Genomic DNA, 23,938 nt, shown 5'->3' with positions numbered 1-23,938 from the left:
AGGTATCACGGTACTGTAGCTGACCTCTAGGTATCACGGTACTGTAGTTAACCTCTAGGTATCACGGTACTGTAGTTAACCTCTAGGTATCACGGTACTGTAGCTAACCTCTAGGTATCACGGTACTATAGTTAACCTCTAGGTATCACGGTACTGTAGCTGACCTCTAGGTATCACGGTACTGTAGTAAACCTCTAGGTATCACGGTACTATAGTTAACCTCTAGGTATCACGGTAGTGTAGCTGACCTCTAGGTATCACGGTACTGTAGTAAACCTCTAGGTATCACGGTACTGTAGCTGACCTCTAGGTATCACGGTACTACCTGGTATCACGATACTGTAGCTAACCTCTAGGTATCACGGTACTACCTGGTATCACGGTATTGTAGCTAACCTCTAGGTATCACGATATTGTAGCTAACCTCTAGGTATCACGGTACTGTAGCTAACCTCTAGGTATCACGGTACTACCCGGTATCACGGTACTGTAGCTAACCTCTAGGTATCACTGTACTACCTGGTATCACGGTACTGTAGCTAACCTCTAGGTATCACGGTACTGTAGCTAACCTCTAGGTATCACGGTACCGTAGCTAACCTCTAGGTATCACGGTACTGTAGCTAACCTCTAGGTATCACGGTACTGTAGCTAACCTCTAGGTATCACGGTACTGTAGCTAACCTCTAGGTATCAGGGTACTGTAGCTAACCTCTAGGTATCACGGTACTACCTGGTATCACGGTACTGTAGCTAACCTCTAGGTATCACGGTACCGTAGCTAACCTCTAGGTATCACGGTACTGTAGCTAACCTCTGGGTATCACGGTACAGTAGCTAACCTCTAGGTATCACGGTACTACCTGGTATCACGGTACTGTAGCTGACCTCTATGTATCACGGTACTACCTGGTATCACGGTACTGTAGCTAACCTCTAGGTATCACGGTACTACCTGGTATCACGGTACTGTAGCTAACCTCTAGGTATCACGGTACTGTAGCTAACCTTTAGGTATCACGGTACTACCCGGTATCACGGTACTGTAGCTGACCTCTATGTATCACGGTACTACCCGGTATCACGGTACTGTAGCTAACTTCTAGGTATCACGGTACTACCCGGTATCACGGTACTGTAGCTGACCTCTATGTATCACGGTTCTAGTTATAACTGTTGTGTACGTGACTAGATTTGTGCATTAGTTGCTGCATGAGTGCCCGTTACCAAATCAATAGTGTTATGTATATTACTCGGTGTTAGTCGGCGTCATATACATACAGTACCTGGCTAAACCTGCCACACGTCCATGGTGTGACCTCCTGGACACTGGTCAACCTAAGGATTACTGGACATCGTGTTTCTAAGTCACCTCTCGCAGTTGTCTGACAAAAATGACATTTGGATTTGTTGCCGAGAGGTGGGAGATGTGTCATGATACGTGATGCATTAACACTTTGTGATGTAAAGGTAAGTAAATGGGTCTGGTTTCATTTTAAAATCTATTCTATATTTTAATCTAGATATATGTATACTTTTAAAATGTATTTACTAACAAATCATTTAGGTAGATTATTGTCGGCGATAAGCCCTGGGGACCTCCACAGTGTCCGGCGCTATAACGACATCTGTTCACCTCATAAATATGGTATATTCAGATTTCTTTTACATATTTGGAGGCGACTTTAATGAGTTTTGATTAAAGTTTTTATCTGGCCAACATCTCAGTGTATTGGTAGGAGTTGATTAAATTAGATAGAACTCGTGCTGTCGTCCCGGTAAGTAGCACGCCGATGGGCGCGTGTGCTGATAATATAAAGATTTATATTAATAAGAGATTAATGTTCAAACTTGATGGCCTGGGTAGAAAAGTGTTCATCTCGGTAAACATTGAAACGAGCTACCTCTTTATTTTATGTAGCGAGTTTCGGCGAGTGGTATATATATATATATACATGTAGCAGTGAGAGAATGTATTTGATATAATTTCTGCGCATATATTCCTTGGTGGAAAATTCGGGGAAACAGCGTTTTACTATGGCAATGCTGGTCCATGGGACTTTATTTTTACATATAAATGTTACCGTACATACACACCTCCTATGTGATCGAGAGCGGTCATTGGGACTTTCTGGTAAATGAATACATGTAGACGTACTGTGCTCGGTTGGGGTCAATGAAGACCGTACCTACATACCTCCTGGATGGTCGGGTTGGGTCATTGGGACTTTATGGTAGTCATTTACAATTCAACCTTACTTATATAATTATAGAGACCTCGTGGGTTACATCTGTACATATTTACCATAAAGTCCCAGTGCCGTCATCACCAGGACACAATTACATCTCCCACACGTCATAATTGTTGTATATCAAGTTGATATTTAATGTAATGAAAAAACATGTCGTTTATCTAGTAACTTCTCAATCTGTACATGAAATAGCCAATTTGACGTTGTGTACGGCCGCATGAATTATCAAAAAGAATACGTTCGGAACATTTCACAGGAAAACAGCAAGCATAACTTGATACAGAGGAAGGCTACGTATGATTGATGTGTACATTAGAAAACTTTATAGTAGTTTTGTACTATGAAATGTGCGTACTTAAAAATGAATGGTAAATTATCTGCCATTCATTTTGTTGACAAGCTAAACACAGCCGAACACCCCGAATACCAATAATGTGTTTTAGTGTTGATTGTTTAATTTGGCAAAACATATAAGATAGCTTGGCAAAACATATAAGATAGCTTAATTAGGGGGATTAAGATGAACTTCAAGTATACACTGCATCCGGTTGACAGTTGTTGCACTGTACCCTGCATCCGGTCTACTCTAGTTGTAATGAAGACTATATCCGGTCTACTGTAGATGTGCTGTACCCTACATCCGGTCTACTGTAGTTATACTGTACCCTACATCCGGTCTACTGTAGTTGTAATGTAGCCTACATCCGGTCTACTGTTGTTGCACTGTACCCTACATCCGGTCTAAAGCAGATGTACTGTACCCTACATGCGGTCTACTGTAGATGTGCTATACCCTACATCCGGTCTACTGTAGTTATACTGTACTCTACATCCGGTCTACTGTTGGTGTACTGTACCCTACATCCGGTCTACTGTAGCTGTACTGTACCCTACATCCGGTGTAAAGCAGATGTACTGTACCCTACATGCGGTCTACTGTAGATGTATTGTACCCTACATACGGTCTACTGTAGTTATACTGTACCCTACATCCGGTCTACTGTATTTGTATTGTACCCTACATCCGGTTTACTGTAGTTGTACTGTACCCTACATCCGGTCTAATATAGATGTACTGTACCCTACATCCGATCTACTGTAGGTGTACTGTACCTTACATACATCCGGTCTATTGTAGATGTAATGTACTCTACATCCGGTCTAATGTAGATGTAATGTACCCTACATCCGGTCTGATGTAGATGTAATGTACCCTACATCCGGTCTACTGTAGATGTATTGTACCCTACATCCGGTCTACTGTAAATGCACTGTACTCTACATCCGGTCTACTGTATTTTTACTGTTCCCTACATCCGGTCTACTGTATTTGTATTGTACCCTACAAAATTGTACATCCGGTTTACTGTAGTTGTACTGTACCCTACATCCGGTCTAATATAGATGTACTGTACCCTACATCCGATCTACTGTAGGTGTACTGTACCTTACATGCGGTCTACTGTAGTTATACTGTACCCTACATCCGGTATATTGTAGTTGTACGTACTGTGGCTGTATTGTGTTTCTGGTCCCTGTACATTAATGGTTTAGGTAACATTTCGCGTGTCTGACTCTACATTCAGGTATAGCCTGTTTGCCATTGAATTATTGACGTTGGTTCGGTCAAAAATACCAACTTCTGTAGGTGGTAGTATATAGCTCGAGACTGCTGATGACGTCATCAAAGTAAATCAAACATTGCACATGACAACTGAAACAATTTACATGCTGTTGGAAAAGTAGCCCACGTTGCTTACCTTATGCTATCGTACTACAATGTATGTATAAACGGTGCTTACTCAATGCTATCGTCCTAAGTACAAACGGTGCTTACTCAATGCTATCGTGCTATGTATATATAATATATTTTGAAATGTAATATTCATGCTAACCCAATGATATCTTCCTATGTATAAATCATACATTTTGAAATGCAATCCACGGTGCTACCCAATGCTTTCTTCCTAAGTATATATAATTCATTTTGAAATGTAATATTCGGTGCTACCAAATGCTATCGTGCTATGTACATATACATATAACATATTTTGAATTGTAATCAACGGTACTTACCAAATGCTATCGTCCTACATGCATGTATATATCATATATTTTGAAATGTAATCCACTGTGTGCTTACCCAATGCTACCGTCCTATGTATACACGGTGCTTACGCAATGTTATCGTCCTAAGTATACACTGTGCTTACCCAATGCTATCGTCCTATGTATACACGGTGCTTACCCAATGATATCGTCCTAAGTATTCACGGTGCTTACCCAATGATATCGTCCTACGTATACACTGTGCTTACCCAATGATATCGTCCTATGTATACACGGTGGTTACCCAATGCTATCGTCCTATGTATACACTGTGCTTACCCAATGCTATCGTCCTATGTATACACTGTGCTTACCTAATGATATCGTCCTATGTATACACTGTGCCTACCCAATGCTATCGTCCTATGTATACACGGTGCTTACCCAATGATATCGTCCTATGTAAACACGGTGCTTACCCAATGCTATCGTCCTATGTATACACGGTGCTTACGCAATGATACCGTCCTAAGTATACACGGTGCTTACCCAATGATATAGTCCTAAGTATATACGTGCTTACGCAATGTTATCGTCCTAAGTATACACTGTGCTTACCCAATGCTATCGTCCTTAGTATACACGGTGCTTACCCAATGCTATCGTCCTATGTATACACGATCCTTACGCAATGTTATCGTCCTAAGTATACACTGTGCTTACCCAATGTTATCGTCCTAAGTATACACTGTGCTTACCCAATGATATCGTCCTATGTATACACGGTGCTTACCCAATGCTATCGTCCTACGTATACACGGTGCTTACCCAATGCTATCGTCCTATGTATACACGGTGCTTACCCAATGCTATCGTCCTAAGTATACACGGTGCTTACCCAATGCTATCGTCCTATGTATACACGGTGCTTACCCAATGCTATCGTCCTACGTATACACGGTGCTTACCCAATGATATCGTCCTATGTATACACGGTGCTTACTCAATGCTATCGTCCTACGTACAGTATATAAAACATTTTCTACACATTCGTGTAGTCATGCTTCATACAATTTTATAAGTCGATTTCGTCTAGACCTTGTTTCACACAAGTATCGTCTAGACCAATTCCTTCCAGATCGATTTCATACAGATTGATAGAAGTCGAGACCAATTCCATAAAAGTCCACATTTCTATTGCATTGATGTCTATCCTAAAGTCAATTTCATTAAAGACTGCGAGTACTCCATTCAGGCCAGTTTTATGAGGTCGATTCACTAGTACTCCATCTTTGGCTTGTTTGAGCAGCTTTTTTCATATATTAAGCATGCATTTTCATGTCATCGACTTCAATTTTACACATCCGGGTCAGGATCATAGGTCAGAACGGGATTCCTTACAATATGACCCGTGGCATAAACATAGGGAAAATTAACACGCCAATACTGAGATTGTCATCTCTACAGCATACATATCAACATCACTTCCGACAACATCCAAATTACCAAGTTCTAAGAGGCATGCTCTTTTTCATCAAACAAGAAACTTTCAGGGACTTAATTCGCGGGACCCGATCCCGGAGATATTTATTGTAATCCCAGTCTAACTAACGATAACGAGGGGAGTTAAGTGTTGTAACATTGGGGAGGTAGTTCAGATAAACGAAAATGTTTGCTACGAATAGTGAATCCACGGTCTCATGCAAATGGGTATATGCAAACACAAAGAGGTAGTCGCCTCAGGCATGGCCGTCACTTGTCTATACAGCAAATCGGGAAGAAATAATGATATACGATAGAATGAATAGCGATTCAGATTTCACAATATTTTGCTCAATCATGGTGCATTTTCTCCTCATTTCTCCGCATATTTAATTGGAAGGACGTTAAAATTCCCTGAACATCTAAGCAAGATCATCAATATACATATAATGTAGTTCGATTACGTGTTAACTCAAAATCAACAAATATTATTGAGTTGTGTCATTTTTGCGGTATTTGTATAATGACCGTATAACACATATACATGTAGTACCTTATTGTACACAAAAAATGAAAGGTGATTTATGATGTCTCGGTATGGTTTACATTCCTTTTCTGCGTATAATGCAATCCGTGTATTACGTGGGAGTTATCTAAACTCATCTTAACTTGCATAATTATAGACAAAATTGTGATATTGGACCAGCGTCACTAATGAAATGTAATGGCAAAGTCAAACAAACTTTCATTTTGTGTGCGTGAGAGGGAGAGAGGGGAGGGGGGGGGGGGGGGGGGTGTTATGTGTGTAAAAGCCTGAGAGGACCTTGTCGGTAAGGATTCCTAACCATGGTAACCACAGCCTTTCCCCAAATCATGGTAACCACAACAATTCCCCAAAGTATAGTAACCACAGCCTTTCCCCAAACCATGGTAACCACAGCCTTTCCCCAAACCATGGTAACCACAGCCTTTCCCCAAACCATGGTAACCACAGCCTTTCCCCAAAGTATGGTAACCACAACATTTCCCCAAACCATGGTAACCACAGTCTTTCTCCAAACCATGGTAACCACAGTCTTTCTCCAAACCATGGTAACCACAGCCTTTCTCCAAACCATGGTAATCACAGTCTTTCTCCAAACCATGGTAACCACAGCCTTTCTCCAAACCATGGTAACCACAGTCTTTCTCCAAACCATGGTAACCACAGCCTTTCTCCAAACCATGGTAACCACAGTCTTTCCCCAAACCATAGTAACCACAGTCTTTCTCCAAACCATGGTAACCACAGCCTTTCTCCAAACCATGGTTAATACGTCTTCTCAAACCATGGTAACCACATCTTTCTCCAAACCGATGGTAACCACAGTCTTTCTCCGTAACCACCATGGTACCCAGCCTTTCTCCAAACCATGGTAACCACAGCCTTTCTCCAAACCATGGTAACCACAGCCTTCCCCAAACCATGGTAACCACAGCCTTCCCCAAATCATGGTAACCACAGCCTTTCTCCAAACCATGGTAACCACAGCCTTCCCCAAATCATGGTAACCACAGTCTTTCCCCAAAGTATGTTAACCACAGTCTTACTCCAAACCATGGTAACCACAGCCTTTCTCCAAACCATGGTAACCACAGTCTTTCCCCAAACCATGGTAACCACAGCCTTTCTCCAAACCATGGTAACCACAGCCTTTCCCCAAACCATGGTAACCACAGTCTTACTCCAAACCATGGTAACCACAGCCTTTCCCCAAACCATGGTAACCACAGCCTTTCTCCAAACCATGGTAACCACAGCCTTTCTCCAAACCATGGTAACCACAGCCTTTCCCCAGGTACAGTTTTTTCCATTTATTCTTATTTGTTTGTGTAATTTTGCTATCGAAGCCATCATATATTCACTAAACCACCTCATGATTGATTAACCCCTCTGTTCAGTAATTTACTTATTTATTTATTTGTGTGTATTTGATTATCAATTAAAGTATATTCTTGTCACTCTTCAATTTGAAGGAAATAAAGAAATACTAACTACAAAAGCCACTATATTTAAATCGATACATGCCCTTTTTGTAGTTCACTGTCAAAATCAAATTTGAAATTATTTTAACATTATCTCCTTGAAAAGCATTACTGTGATAACGAGGACATGTTTACGACGTTTATGAGTAACCGGTCGATCCGTCATTAGTGACGGGCCGAAAGTCGGTACAGATGCCGTGTCACTTGGGGCATAGCTTATTTGTTTTAGACACATTAGCTCGCGCCGGTGAGGTGGGGCTTTAAGTACAGGTGTCGGGGTTTAAATGCCTCCCCGACCAGATACGTCCTAAAAACGATCACACACAATCCTAGGTAATACACTGTTATTGGTAAGTTTATTCTTTTAAAAGTGCACTGTCAGTGCACAAAGTGTTAAAATGTTAATTTGCGGCCTTTTATATAGCTTTTATTACCAGGGTTATTAAGTCATTTACATGTGAAGTGCGCGTGCTCTGGGTAGAGTGGGTTAAACTGGGGTGTTTATGTGATATTTGTACTGCATCGTGTCTGGTATCTGAGGGGTGGTGAGGGCTTGTTTAAGACATCTCACGTCTAAGTTTTTATGCTATATTTGTATGACTTTTAACAATAAAAATCAAATCAGATAAGTCTATAGATATCTGTCTAACAACTACACGAATACTCCGTATACTATTTTATCAAGGCAGTTGCTTTAAACTGTGAAAAGCATGGGCATATCGACAGCATAAGATTCTAAACAGTGGAAATGGTTGAGAATCACTGACATTAGCGTTTTAATGTGGAGACAAGATGTATTAACAGACACTGTGTATATATGTACAATGTATATCTAAAAGGTACACAATGACGCCCGGGCAAAAATCGTGACACAGTTAAAATGGAACCCACCTACAAAATCGGCTGTCGTGATCAGAAAGGTGTTAAATCATACGTTAGTGTCCTTGTCTGTTGTCTATCAGGCTAGTCCTTATATCTGGTGGTCTTGACCGCAGTATATCTGATTGTGGTTTTCAAGCTCAATAACGGTTCATTCTGAATGATTTCACATAATATTGATTTTTGTTTTTAATTTGCGATTAATAATATTTCGATTAAAATGTTCACTATACAGATAATTAATTATTTGAAAGGTAAAATACAATCATATTACATTGCAATGCCACTTTATAGATCTACAATGTCTGTACTGTTTAGCGGGTAGGGGCCGCGGTGGCCGATGGGTTAAGGTGTCCCGACACGTTAACACTAGCCCTCCACCTCTGGGTTGCGAGTTCGAAACCTACGTAGGGCAGTTGCCAGGTACTGAATTTAGGCCGGTGGTTTTTCTCCGGGTACTCCGGCTTTCCTCCACCTCCAAACCTGGCACGTCCTTAAATGACTCTGGCTGTTAATAGGACAAACCAAACTGTACTGTTTAGCGGGTACTGTACCTATAACTATCTACAATGTCTGTACTGTTTAGCGGGTACTGTACCTATATATATCTACAATGTCTGTACTGTTTAGCGGGTACTGTACCTACAACTATCTACAATGTCTGTACTGTTTAGCGGGTACTGTACCTATAACTATCTACAATGTCTGTACTGTTTAGCTGGTACTGTACCTATGACTATCTACAATGTCTGTACTGTACCTATATATATCTACAATGTCTGTACTGTTTAGCGGGTACTGTACCTATGACTATCTACAATGTCTGTACTGTACCTAGAACTATCTACAATGTCTGTACTGTACCTAGAACTATCTACAATGTCTGTACTGTTTAGTGGGTACTGTACCTATATATATCTACAATGTCTGTACTGTTTAGCGGATACTGTACCTATAACTATCTACAAGGTCTGTACTGTTTAGCGGGTACTGTACCTAGAGCTTCAGTATAATGTATGATTAAAATATATTTATATGTTCCGTTTCACCTCCCGTGATCTCCCCTTTCTATCACCTGCGTCATTACACACTTACATATCTATGGGATACTTTATGATATATAAGAAATATTTTAATGTAAGCAATAAAACAAACTTTAATGACACGGTAATAAACGCGCCACATGTTTTACCTAACTGATATATTATTGTCTCAACGTATGCCTGATATTGAGTTCCTGATGTCAAACAAAGCCCATGAAAACTATATTCATTGTGACGTCAGAATAAAAAAAAAAACCTGTCATTACCATAGATACATTGTAGATAGCTATAGGTACAGTACCCGCTAAACAGCACAGGCATTTTAGATAATTAAAGGCAATGATTTTTCACGCTTTAAAATTTTCCTTATCAGAAAGAGTCATAGAATGTTTAAGATACATCTGGGAGGTGGGTATCCTAGTACACTCCTCTACACGCCCCAATACCCTGGTACACTTCCATACCCACATCCCATGATCCTGGTACACTACCCTACCACATCCCACTACCCTGGTACACTTTCCTACCCACATTCAATGACCCTGGTACACTCCCCTACCCACACCCCACTACCCTGGTACACTCCCCCTACCCACGCCCCACTACCCTGGTACACTCCCCTACCCACACCCTACTACCCTGGTACACACCCCTACCCACGCCCCACTACCCTGGTACACTTCCCTACCCACGCCCCACTACCGTGGTACACTTCCCTACCCACGCCCCACTACCCTGGTACACTCCCCTACCCACGCCCCACTACCCTGGTACACACCCCTACCCACGCCCCACTACCCTGGTACACTTCCCTACCCACGCCCCACTACCGTGGTACACTTCCCTACCCACACCCCACTACCCTGGTACACTCCCCTTCCCACGCCCCACTACCCTGGTACACACCCCTACCCACGCCCCACTACCCTGGTACACTCCCCTACCCACACCCCACTACCCTGGTACACTCCCCTACCCACACCCCACTACCCTGGTACACTTCCCTACCCACACCCCACTACCCTGGTACACTTCCCTACCCACGCCCCACTACCCTGGTACACACCCCTACCCACGCCCCACTACCCTGGTACACTCCCCTACCCACGCCCCACTACCCTGGTACACTTCCCTACCCACGCCCCACTACCGTGGTACACTTCCCTACCCACGCCCCACTACCCTGGTACACTCCCTACCCACGCCCCACTACCCTGGTACACACCCCTACCCACGCCCCACTACCCTGGTACACTTCCCTACCCACGCCCCACTACCGTGGTACACTTCCCTACCCACACCCCACTACCCTGGTACACACCCCTACCCACGCCCCACTACCCTGGTACACACCCCTACCCACACCCCACTACCCTGGTACACACCTCTACCCACACCCCACTACCCTGGTACACTCCCCTACCCACACCCCACTACCCTGGTACACTCCCTTACCCACGCCCCACTACCCTGGTACACTTCCCTACCCACACCCCACTACCCTGGTACACTCCCCTACCCACACCCCACTACCCTGGTGCACTTCCCTACCCACGCCCCACTACCCTGGTACACTCCCCTACCCACACCCCACTACCCTGGTACACTCCCCTACCCACACCCCACTACCCTGGTACACTTCCCTACCCACAACCCACTACCCTGGTACACTCCCCTACCCACACCCCACTACCCTGGTACACTCCCTTACCCACGCCCCACTACCCTGGTACACTTCCCTACCCACGCCCCACTACCCTGGTACACCTCCCTACCCACACCCTACTACCCTGGTACACACCCCTACCCACGCCCCACTACCCTGGTACACTTCCCTACCCACGCCCCACTACCGTGGTACACTTCCCTACCCACGCCCCACTACCCTGGTACACTCCCCTACCCACGCCCCACTACCCTGGTACACACCCCTACCCACGCCCCACTACCCTGGTACACTTCCCTACCCACGCCCCACTACCGTGGTACACTTCCCTACCCACACCCCACTACCCTGGTACACTCCCCTTCCCACGCCCCACTACCCTGGTACACACCCCTACCCACGCCCCACTACCCTGGTACACTCCCCTACCCACACCCCACTACCCTGGTACACTCCCCTACCCACGCCCCACTACCCTGGTACACTTCCCTACCCACGCCCCACTACCGTGGTACACTTCCCTACCCACGCCCCACTACCCTGGTTACACTCCCTACACACACCACTACCCTGGTACACTCCCTCCCACGCCCCACACTACCTGGTACACACCCCTGGTACACTCCCCTTCCCACGCCCCACTACCCTGGTACACTTCCCTACCCACGCCCCACTACCGTGTACACTTCCCTACCCACGCCCCACTCACCCTGGTACAACCCTACCCACACCCACTACCCTGGTACCACTCCCTACCCAAGCCCCACTACCCTGGTACACACCCCTGGTACACTCCCCTTCCCAGCCCCACACTACCCTGGTCACCACCCTACCAGACCCCACTACCCTGGTAAACTTCCTTTACCAACGCCCACTACCGTGGTTACACTTCCCTCACACGCCCCACTACCCTGGTACACTCCCCTACCCCACACCCCCATACCTGGTACACTCCTACCCACGCCCCACTACCCTGGTACACTACCTACCACACCCACTACCCTGGTACACTCCCCTACCACGCCCCACTACCCTGGTACACTCCCCTACCCCACACCCCACTACCCTGGTACACTCCCTACCCACGCCCCCACTACCCTGGTACACACCCCTACCCACGCCCCACTACCGTGGTACACTTCCCTACCCACGCCCCACTACCCTGGTACACTCCCCTACCCACGCCCCACTACCGTGGTACACTTCCCTACCCACGCCCCACTACCCTGGTACACTCCCCTACCCACACCCCACTACCCTGGTACACTCCCTACCCACGCCCCACTACCCTGGTACACACCCCTACCCACGCCCCACTACCGTGGTACACTTCCCTACCCACGCCCCACTACCCTGGTACACTCCCCTACCCACACCCCACTACCCTGGTACACTCCCTACCCACGCCCCACTACCCTGGTACACTCCCCTACCCACGCCCCACTACCCTGGTACACACCCCTACCCACGCCCCACTACCCTGGTACACTTCCCTACCCACGCCCCACTACCGTGGTACACTTCCCTACCCACACCCCACTACCCTGGTACACTCCCCTTCCCACGCCCCACTACCCTGGTACACTCCCCTACCCACACCCCACTACCCTGGTACACTCCCCTACCCACGCCCCACTACCCTGGTACACTTCCCTACCCACGCCCCACTACCGTGGTACACTTCCCTACCCACGCCCCACTACCCTGGTACACTCCCCTACCCACACCCCACTACCCTGGTACACTCCCTACCCACGCCCCACTACCCTGGTACACACCCCTACCCACGCCCCACTACCGTGGTCACTTCCCTACCCACACCCCACTACCCTGGTACACTCCCCTACCCACGCCCCACTACCCTGGTACACACCCCTACCCACACCCCACTACCCTGGTACACACCTCTACCCACACCCCACTACCCTGGTACACTCCCCTACCCACACCCCACTACCCTGGTACACTCCCTTACCCACGCCCCACTACCCTGGTACACTTCCCTACCCACACCCCACTACCCTGGTACACTCCCCTACCCACACCCCACTACCCTGGTACACCTCCCTACCCACACCCCACTACCCTGGTACACTTCCCTACCCACACCCCACTACCCTGGTACACTCTCCTACCCACGCCCACTACCCTGGTACACTACCCTACCCACACCCCACTACCCTGGTACACTCCCCTACCCACGCCCCACTACCCTGGTACATTCCCTACCCACGCCCCCACTACCCCTGGTTACACTCCCCTACCCACGCCCCACTACCCTGGTACATTCCCCTACCCACACCCCACTACCCTGGTACACCTCCCTACCCACACCCCACTACCCTAGTACACTTCCCTACCCACACCCCACTACCCTGGTACACTCCCCTACCCACACCCCACTACCCTGGTACACTCCCTTACCCACGCCCCACTACCCTGGTACACTCCCCTACCCACACCCCACTACCCTGGTACATTCCCCTACCCACACCCCACTACCCTGGTACACTTCCCTACCCACGCCCCACTACCCTGGTACACTTCCCTACCCACACCCCACTACCCTGGTACACTTCCCTACCCACACCCCACTACCCTGGTACACTCCCCTACCACGCCCCACTACCCTGGTACACTTCCCTACCCACGCCCCACTACCCTGGTTCACTCCCCTACCCACGCCCCACTACCCTTGTACATTCCCCTACCCACACCCCACTACCCTGGTTCACTCCCCTACCCACGCCCCACTACCCTGGTACATTCCCCTACCCACACCCCACTACCCTGGTACATTCCCCTACCCACACCCCACTACCCTGGTTCACTCCCCTACCCACGCCCCACTACCCTGGTACATTCCCCTACCAACGCCCCACTACCCTGGTACATTCCCCTACCCACGCCCCAGGTGACAAAATTTCCATCCATAACATATATATGTATAATATCAAAATACCATTTTTTTATAAAATGTTTTACACTATTAAATGTCCACCACGCGAGGCTGGAATCAGTGCCAGTATATTGACTTGTAAACTCGGGTCAAAATCTTGGCTTCAACGTTGGCTGATCATCCGTTGACTACAGACAATCAAAAGGAAAGGATAATATTGATCTATGGTAAATTGTATTTTCATTATTGATATTCCAATTGGTTGTAATATATCTTTTGTCATCTTTGAATGCCATTTTGTTGATATTCGCTGTCGGTCCAGTAGCTAATCACAAAAGAATAAAAACTGCGTTTTAGCAAGGGAGTCGTATATCACAGAGACTGTCTCGACGGTCATTTTTATCACATTGATATCATTCATATAACTCGACTACTTTCACTGTTTCAGTGTCAGCATCGGGCTCAACAAACGAATAGTGTCGGCTTTGTTAAAAGATGTGTGATTGTGTAGGATATCTGTCGGGTCGATGTGTGATTGTGTAGGATATCTGTCGGGTCGGTGTGTGATTGTGTAGGATATCTGTCAGGTCGATGTGTGATTGTGTAGGATATCTGTCAGGTTTGTGTGTGATTGTGTAGGATATCTGTCAGGTCGGTGTGTGATTGTGTAGGATATCTGTCAGGTCGATGTGTGATTGTGTAGGATATCTGTCTGGTCGGTGTGTGATTGTGTAGGATATCTGTCAGGTCGATGTGTGATTGTGTAGGATATCTGTCAGGTCGGTGTGTGATTGTGTAGGATATCTGTCAGGTCGATGTGTGATTGTGTAGGATATCTGTCAGGTCGGTGTGTGATTGTGTATGATATCTGTCAGGTCGGTGTGTGATTGTGTAGGATATCTGTCAGGTCGGTGTGTGATTGTGTAGGATATCTGTCAGGTCGGTGTGTGATTGTGTAGGATATCTGTCAGGTCGGTGTGTGATTGTGTAGGATATCTGTCAGGTCGGTGTGTGATTGTGTAGGATATCTGTCAGGTCGGTGTGTGATTGTGTAGGATATCTGTCAGGTCGGTGTGTGATTGTGTAGGATATCTGTCAGGTCGGTGTGTGGTTGTGTAGGATATCTGTCAGGTCGGTGTATGATTGTGTAGGATATCTGTCAGGTCGGTGTGTGATTGTGTAGGATATCTGTCTGGTCGGTGTGTGATTGTATAGGATATCTGTCAGGTCGGTGTGTGATTGTGTAGGATATCTGTCAGGTCGGTATATGATTGTATAGGATAACTGTCAGGTCGGTGTGTGATTGTGTTAGATATCTGTCAGGTCGGTATGTGATTGTGTAGGATATATGTCAGGTCGGTGTGTGATTCCTTCAAACAATCCTTCAAAACAACATTCCCATTAATAAGATGTCTTTGTTTTTCAAACTGAATCACAACGACAAATGATTTAGCTAAGGACGTGTTGTCACACTGTACGGGAAGCGGGGACTTGCTGCTCTATATAATCAGGTTCTATAAGTTGGTGAACTGGACATGACCGCGGAGTAGGTATGTTTCATTGTCTATATAATTCTACCACTATTACAGCCATTGCCTCTTACATGTACACAGCTTTTCATTCTTCTTTTCTATATAATAACTGAATCGTTGTGATTTGATTATAGTTATATTCTATTGATCGGGATCACTACTGTGCATTACAAAGGAATTTAATGTATATATGTATATTCTTTAGAAAATTAATCATACGGCACAAATCCGATTAGGACCAATTCTTTGTGGAAACAAGGTGTTTATACTTTCGTCACCTGTAATTATCCCGTTAGTCTGATCAGTGAACTTAGATCTGTACAAAGGCTTCCAACATAACATGTACATGATGATGTCAGATTGGCTATACACAGAACATTATCACAAACATACACAGAATATCACCACAAATATACACAGAACATTATCACAAATATACACAGAATATCACCACAAATATACACAGAACATTATCACAAATATACACAGAATATCACCACAAATATACACAGAACATTATCACAAACATACACAGAACATCACCACAAATATACACAGAACATCACCACAAATATACACAGAACATCACCACAAATATACACAGAACATCACCACAAATATACACAGAACATTATCACAAACATACACAGAATATCACCACAAACATACACAGAACATTATCACAAACATACACAGAACATTATCACAAACATACACAGAACATTATCACAAACATACACAGAATATCACCACAAACATACACAGAATATCACCACAAACATACACAGAACATTATCACAAACATACACAGAACATTATCACAAACATACACAGAACATCATCACAAACATACACAGAACATCATCACAAACATACACATAACATCACCACAAACATACACAGAACATCACCACAAATATACACAGAACATTATCACAAACATACACAGAATATCACCACAAACATACACAGAATATCACCACAAACATACACAGAACATTATCACAAATATACACAGAATATCACCACAAACATACACAGAATATCACCACAAACATACACAGAATATCACCACAAATATACACAGAATATCACCACAAACATACACAGAACATTATCACAAATATACACAGAACATCACCACAAATATACACAGAACATCACCACAAATATACACAGAACATCACCACAAACATACACAGAACATTATCACAAACATACACAGAACATTATCACAAACATACACAGAACATCATCACAAACATACACAGAACATTATCACAAACATACACAGAACATCACCACAAATATACACAGAATATCACCACAAACATACACAGAATATCACCACAAACATACACAGAACATCACCACAAATATACACAGAATATCCCCACAAACATACACAGAACATCACCACAAATATACACAGAATATCACCACAAATATACACAGAATATCACCACAAATATACACAGAATATCACCACAAATATACACAGAACATCACCACAAACATACACAGAACATCACCACAAACATACACAGAACATCACCACAAATATACACAGAACATCACCACAAATATACACAGAACATCACCACAAACATACACAGAACATCACCACAAACATACACAGAACATCACCACAAATATACACAGAATATCACCACAAACATACACAGAACATTATCACAAACATACACAGAACATCACCACAAATATACACAGAATATCACCACAAACATACACAGAATATCACCACAAACATACACAGAATATCATCACAAACATACACAGAATATCACCACAAACATACACAGAACATTATCACAAATATACACAGAACATCACCACAAATATACACAGAACATCACCACAAATATACACAGAACATCATCACAAACATACACAGAACATCACCACAAACATACACAGAATATCACCACAAACATACACAGAACATCACCACAAATATACACAGAACATCACCACAAATATACACAGAACATCACCACAAATATACACAGAATATCATCACAAATATACACAGAACATCACCACAAATATACACAGAACATCACCACAAATATACACAGAACATCACCACAAATATACACAGAATATCATCACAAATATACACAGAACATCACCACAAATATACACAGAATATCACCACAAATATACACAGAATATCACCACAAATATACACAGAATATCATCACAAATATACACAGAACATCACCACAAACATACACAGAATATCACCACAAACATACACAGAATATCACCACAAACATACACAGAACATCACCACAAATATACACAGAATATCACCACAAATATACACAGAACATCACCACAAATATACACAGAATATCACCACAAATATACACAGAACATCACCACAAATATACACAGAACATCACCACAAATATACACAGAACATCACCACAAATATACACAGAACATTATCACAAATATACACAGAACATCACCACAAACATACACAGAATATCATCACAAATATACACAGAACATCACCACAAATATACACAGAATATCACCACAAACATACACATAACATTATCACAACCATACACCGAACATCACCACAAATATACACAGAACATCACCACAAATATACACAGAATATCACCACAAACATACACAGAACATTATCACAAACATACACAGAACATCACCACAAATATACACAGAATATCACCACAAACATACACAGAACATTATCACAAACATACACAGAACATCACCACAAATATACACAGAATATCACCACAAACATACACAGAATATCACCACAAACATACACAGAATATCATCACAAACATACACAGAATATCACCACAAACATACACAGAACATTATCACAAATATACACAGAACATCACCACAAATATACACAGAACATCACCACAAATATACACAGAACATCACCACAAATATACACAGAACATCACCACAAATATACACGGAACATCATCACAAACATACACAGAACATTATCACAAATATACACAGAACATCACCACAAATATACACAGAACATCACCACAAATATACACAGAACATCACCACAAATATACACAGAATATCACCACAAACATACACAGAATATCATCACAAACATACACAGAACATCACCACAAATATACACAGAATATCATCACAAACATACACAGAACATCACCACAAATATACACAGAACATCACCACAAATATACACAGAATATCATCACAAACATACACAGAACATCATCACAAACATACACAGAACATTATCACAAATATACACAGAACATCACCACAAACATACACAGAATATCACCACAAATATATACAGAACATCATCACAAACATACACAGAACATCACCACAAACATACACAGAACATCACCACAAATATACACATAACATCACCACAAACATACACATAACATTATCACAACCATACACCGAACATCACCACAAATATACACAGAACATCACCACAAATATACACAGAATATCACCACAAACATACACAGAACATTATCACAACCATACACCGAACATCACCACAAATATACACAGAACATCACCACAAATATACACAGAATATCACCACAAACATACACAGAACATCACCACAAATATACACAGAACATCACCACAAATATACACATTCTTTTTACACAGAACATTATCACAACCATACACCGAACATCATCACAAACATACACAGAACATTATCACAAACATACACAGAACATCATCACAAACATACACAGAACATTATCACAAATATACACATTCTTTTTCTAAAAACTGCCATTTCGGGTAGTTTGATCCATCCTTCATAACTCCCGTGAGGGCGACAATGAGGTCTGAGACATGGCTATAGTCCTGGCATTGTGTAGCTGAACACACTCGTATTGGGTGCCGACCATTGTTTGGAGTTGGCCGGAGTATCGGAGAAAGCTTAAGGCTGACAGTTAATTTAATGGGCTGCCGTGTACTGACGGACAAAAGAACCGACTGGTACACCTTACCGCAGCCGTATGAGCCGTTGATTGGACGGCGCGGCTGATACACCTTCGATACTCGGATTTGTCGCGTTATACCTATACTCCTCGTATAGACGTACAGGTGGGTTGAGCTATACACATGGAATCATGGAGGTTTTTTACCATGAGTGACGCCGGTAACGACCGTGTGACATCCGTGTTGGACATATGAATATTATTGAAGATTTCAGTAGATATGAAATGGAACTAATTGACAGTAGACTTTTAAACTACAGTGTAAATGTAGATTTGGAATAATGGAAAGGTAGGTACATTTATAGAAACTATCGGCATTCGTGGGGATGCTTAAAAGTGTTACACACGCAATATGTAGTGGCCAACGGACGGCAGTCATAAATTGTTTTAAATTGTTTTAATCGTGAGAGAGGCTATGTGATATAGTGAGCGATGTAAACAGTTCCGAGGCAAAGTGTCTTAAGTTAGTTTGAGTAAATCGAATAACAAATCCAGTCATTTTCAGTTTTTAATTAAATGGGGGTATATGGGGTACATATATATTCAAGTGTTTGTGGTAGACCGTCAGGTATATTCAACTGTTTTATGATAAACTGTGGGTATATTCAACTGTCTGTGATAAACTGTCGGTATATTCAACTATTTGAGATAAACTCTGGGGTATATTCAACTGTTTGTGATAAACTGTTGGTATATTCAACTGTCTGTGATAAACTCTGGGGTATATTCAACTATTTGTGATAAAATGTGGGGTATATTCAACTGTATGTGATAAACTCTGGGGTATATTCATGATTCAACTGCATGTTTGTGATAAACTGTGGGGTATATTCAACTGTCTGTGATAAACTGTGGGTATATTCAACTGTTTGAGATAAACTGTGGGGTATATTCAACTGTCTGTGATAAACTGTGGGTATATTCAACTGTTTGAGATAAACTGTGGGGTATATTCAACTGTCTGATAAACTCTGGGGTTTATTCATGATTCAACTGTTTGTGATAAATTGTGAGGTATATTCAACTGTCTGTGATAAACTCTGGGGTACTAAAGTATATTCATGATTCAACTGTTTGTGATAAATTGTGGGGTATATTCCAGTGTTTGTGATAAACTCTGGGGTATATTCAACTGTTTGCGATAAACTGTAGAGTATATCAAAGTGTCTAATATAGTGTGGGGTATATTCAAGTGTCTGATATATAACACGTGCTATATTCAAATGCCTGTATTTGGAATTTGGGGTATATTCAACTGTATGTGACATTATGTGAAGTATATTCAGGTGTCTGTAAAATAATGCGGGTTGTATTTGTCTGTCTATAAGATAATGTTTGGTATATTTAACTGTATGTAAAAAATGCGGGTTGTATTTGTCTGTCTATAAGATAATGTTTGGTATATTTGTCTGTCTATAAGATAATGTTTGGTATATTTGTCTGTCTATAAGATAATGTTTGGTATATTTGTCTGTCTATAAATAATGTTTGGTATATTTGTCTGTCTATAAATAATGTTTGGTATATTTGTCTGTCTATAAGATAATGTTTGGTATATTTGTCTGTCTATAAAATAATGTTTGGTATATTTGTCTGTCTATAAGATAATGTTTGGTATATTTGTCTGTCTATAAGATAATGTTTGGTATATTTGTCTGTCTATAAATAATGTTTGGTATATTTGTCTGTCTATAAGATAATGTTTGGTATATTTGTCTGTCTATAAAATAATGTTTGGTATATTTGTCTGTCTATAAAATAATGTTTGGTATATTTGTCTGTCTATAAAATAATGTTTGGTATATTTGTCTGTCTATAAAATAATGTTTGGTATATTTGTCTGTCTATAAGATAATGTTTGGTATATTTGTCTGTCTATAAATAACGTTTGGTATATTTGTCTGTCTATAAGATAATGTTTGGTATATTTGTCTGTCTATAAATAATGTTTGGTATATTTGTCTGTCTATAAGATAATGTTTGTTATATTTGTCTGTCTATAAAATAATGTTTGGTATATTTGTCTGTCTATAAGATAATGTTTGGTATATTTGTCTGTCTATAAGATAATGTTTGGTATATTTGTCTGTCTATAAATAATGTTTGGTAAATTTGTCTGTCTATAAGATAATGTTTGGTATATTTGTCTGTCTATAAAATAATGTTTGGTATATTTGTTTATAAGATAATGTTTGGTATATTTGTCTGTCTATAAAATAATGTTTGGTATATTTGTCTGTCTATAAAATAATATGAGGTATATGTATCTATCTGTAATATATTTCGGAGTATATTCATGTGAATGTGATATAATGTGGGGTTTATTCAAGTGTCCGTGAAATAATACGGGGTTTATTGAAGTATATGTGAAATAATACAGGGTTTATTGAAGTATCTGTGAAATAATACGGGTTTATTGAAGTATCTGTGAAATAATACAGGGTTTATTGAAGTATCTGTGGAATGATATGGGGTTTATTGAAGTATCTGTGAAATAACACGGGGTTTATTGAAGTATCTGTGAAATAATACAGGGTTTATTGAAGTATCCGTGAAATAATACGGGTTTATTGAAGTATCTGTGAAATAATACGGGTTTATTGAAGTATATGTGAAATAATACAGGGTTTATTGAAGTATCTGTGAAATAATACAGGGTTTATTGAAGTATCTGTGAAATAATACAGGGTTTATTGAAGTATCTGTGGAATGATATGGGGTTTATTGAAGTATCTGTGAAATAACACGGGGTTTATTGAAGTATCTGTGAAATAATACAGGGTTTATTGAAGTATCTGTGAAATAATACAGGGTTTATTGAAGTATCTGTGAAATAATACGGGTTTATTGAAGTATCTGTGGAATGATATGGGGTTTATTGAAGTATTAGTAATACCATGCGGGTTGTATCAAAGTGTCTTGTATGAAATTTTTTAATCAACACGTCTTCACCCTGACAGCCAGCGTTTCCCAGACAACCTGTATGATAGATTCATAGTATTTATTATGATGTGTAACCCTACAACAATACCCGTCGTGTTACATAGCAACACTCCTGTCGCAACACCGGCAACAATGACCACTGGTCATCGCCCCTCCCATTGGTCTTTAGAAAGTCATTAATGATATCTATAATTCATTGACCATTCTAAATATACGATTGCCATTCTCTACGACGCATATTTTCAGTTGTGTATATTGACTTCTCATAAACAAACACGACTCGCTGTGATCTGCAGCTTGTCTTTGTAATTACCTTCAAGTCAGCTTAAACTCTAATCTTTATATCATGTAACACGTACATCTCAAAAGATCTCTACCATATGTTACGGGTGCATATCAAAAAATCTCTACCATGTTACGGATACATCTCTAAAGATATCTCTCGTATTACGGGTACATCTCTAAAGATATCTCTCGTATTACGGGTACATCTCTAAAGATATCTCTCGTATTACGGGTACATCTCTAAAGATATCTCTCGTATTACGGGTACATCTCTAAAGATCTCTCTCGTATTACGGATACATCACTAAAGATCTCTCTCGTATTACGGGTACATCTCTAAAGATCTCTCTCGTATTACGGGTACATCTCTAAAGATATATTTCGTATTACGGGTACATCTCTAAAGATATCTCTCGTATTACGGGTACATCTCTAAAGATATATCTCGTATTACGGGTACATCTCTAAAGATATATTTCGTATTACGGATACATCTCTAAAGATATCTCTCGTATTACGGGTACATCTCTAAAGATATATCTCATATTACGGGTACATCTCTAAAGATCTCTCTCGTATTACGGATACATCACTAAAGATATCTCTCGTATTACGGGTACATCTCTAAAGATATATCTCGTATTACGGGTACATCACTAAAGATATCTCTCGTATTACGGATACATCTCTAAAGATATCTCTCGTGTTACGGGTACATCTCTTAAGATCTCTCTCGTATTACGGGTACATCTCTAAAGATATATTTCGTATTACGGGTACATCTCTAAAGATATCTCTCGTATTACGGGTACATCTCTAAAGATATATCTCGTATTACGG

At 42.0% G+C, this 23,938-nt stretch overlaps 2 protein-coding genes across 3 annotated transcripts in view; one reads left to right on the top strand and one right to left on the bottom strand.

Moving 5' to 3' along the window:
* Positions 1-1,306: 1,306 nt before the first annotated feature.
* Positions 1,307-23,938, top strand: part of LOC117323915 — a 31,063-nt gene continuing 8,431 nt past the window's right edge. The window contains exon 1 of one of the 2 annotated variants that reach the window (XM_033879446.1): positions 1,307-1,470. The gene's annotated coding sequence lies outside the window, so the exon portion shown is untranslated. Of the gene's footprint in view, positions 1,471-19,939; positions 20,160-23,938 lie in introns of those variants that run through there. The other variant, XR_004531856.1, reaches the window with a different exon arrangement.
* Positions 6,624-7,172, bottom strand: LOC117322714 (keratin-associated protein 6-2-like). The gene has a single exon (XM_033877653.1). The coding sequence runs from the start codon at positions 7,170-7,172 to the stop codon at positions 6,624-6,626; it is 549 nt and encodes a 182-aa protein (XP_033733544.1).

Source organism: Pecten maximus, chromosome 3, assembly GCF_902652985.1.
Source record: "Pecten maximus chromosome 3, xPecMax1.1, whole genome shotgun sequence".
Lineage (NCBI taxonomy): Eukaryota > Metazoa > Mollusca > Bivalvia > Pectinida > Pectinidae > Pecten > Pecten maximus.
This window is presented reverse-complemented; position numbering and strand designations above follow the sequence as displayed.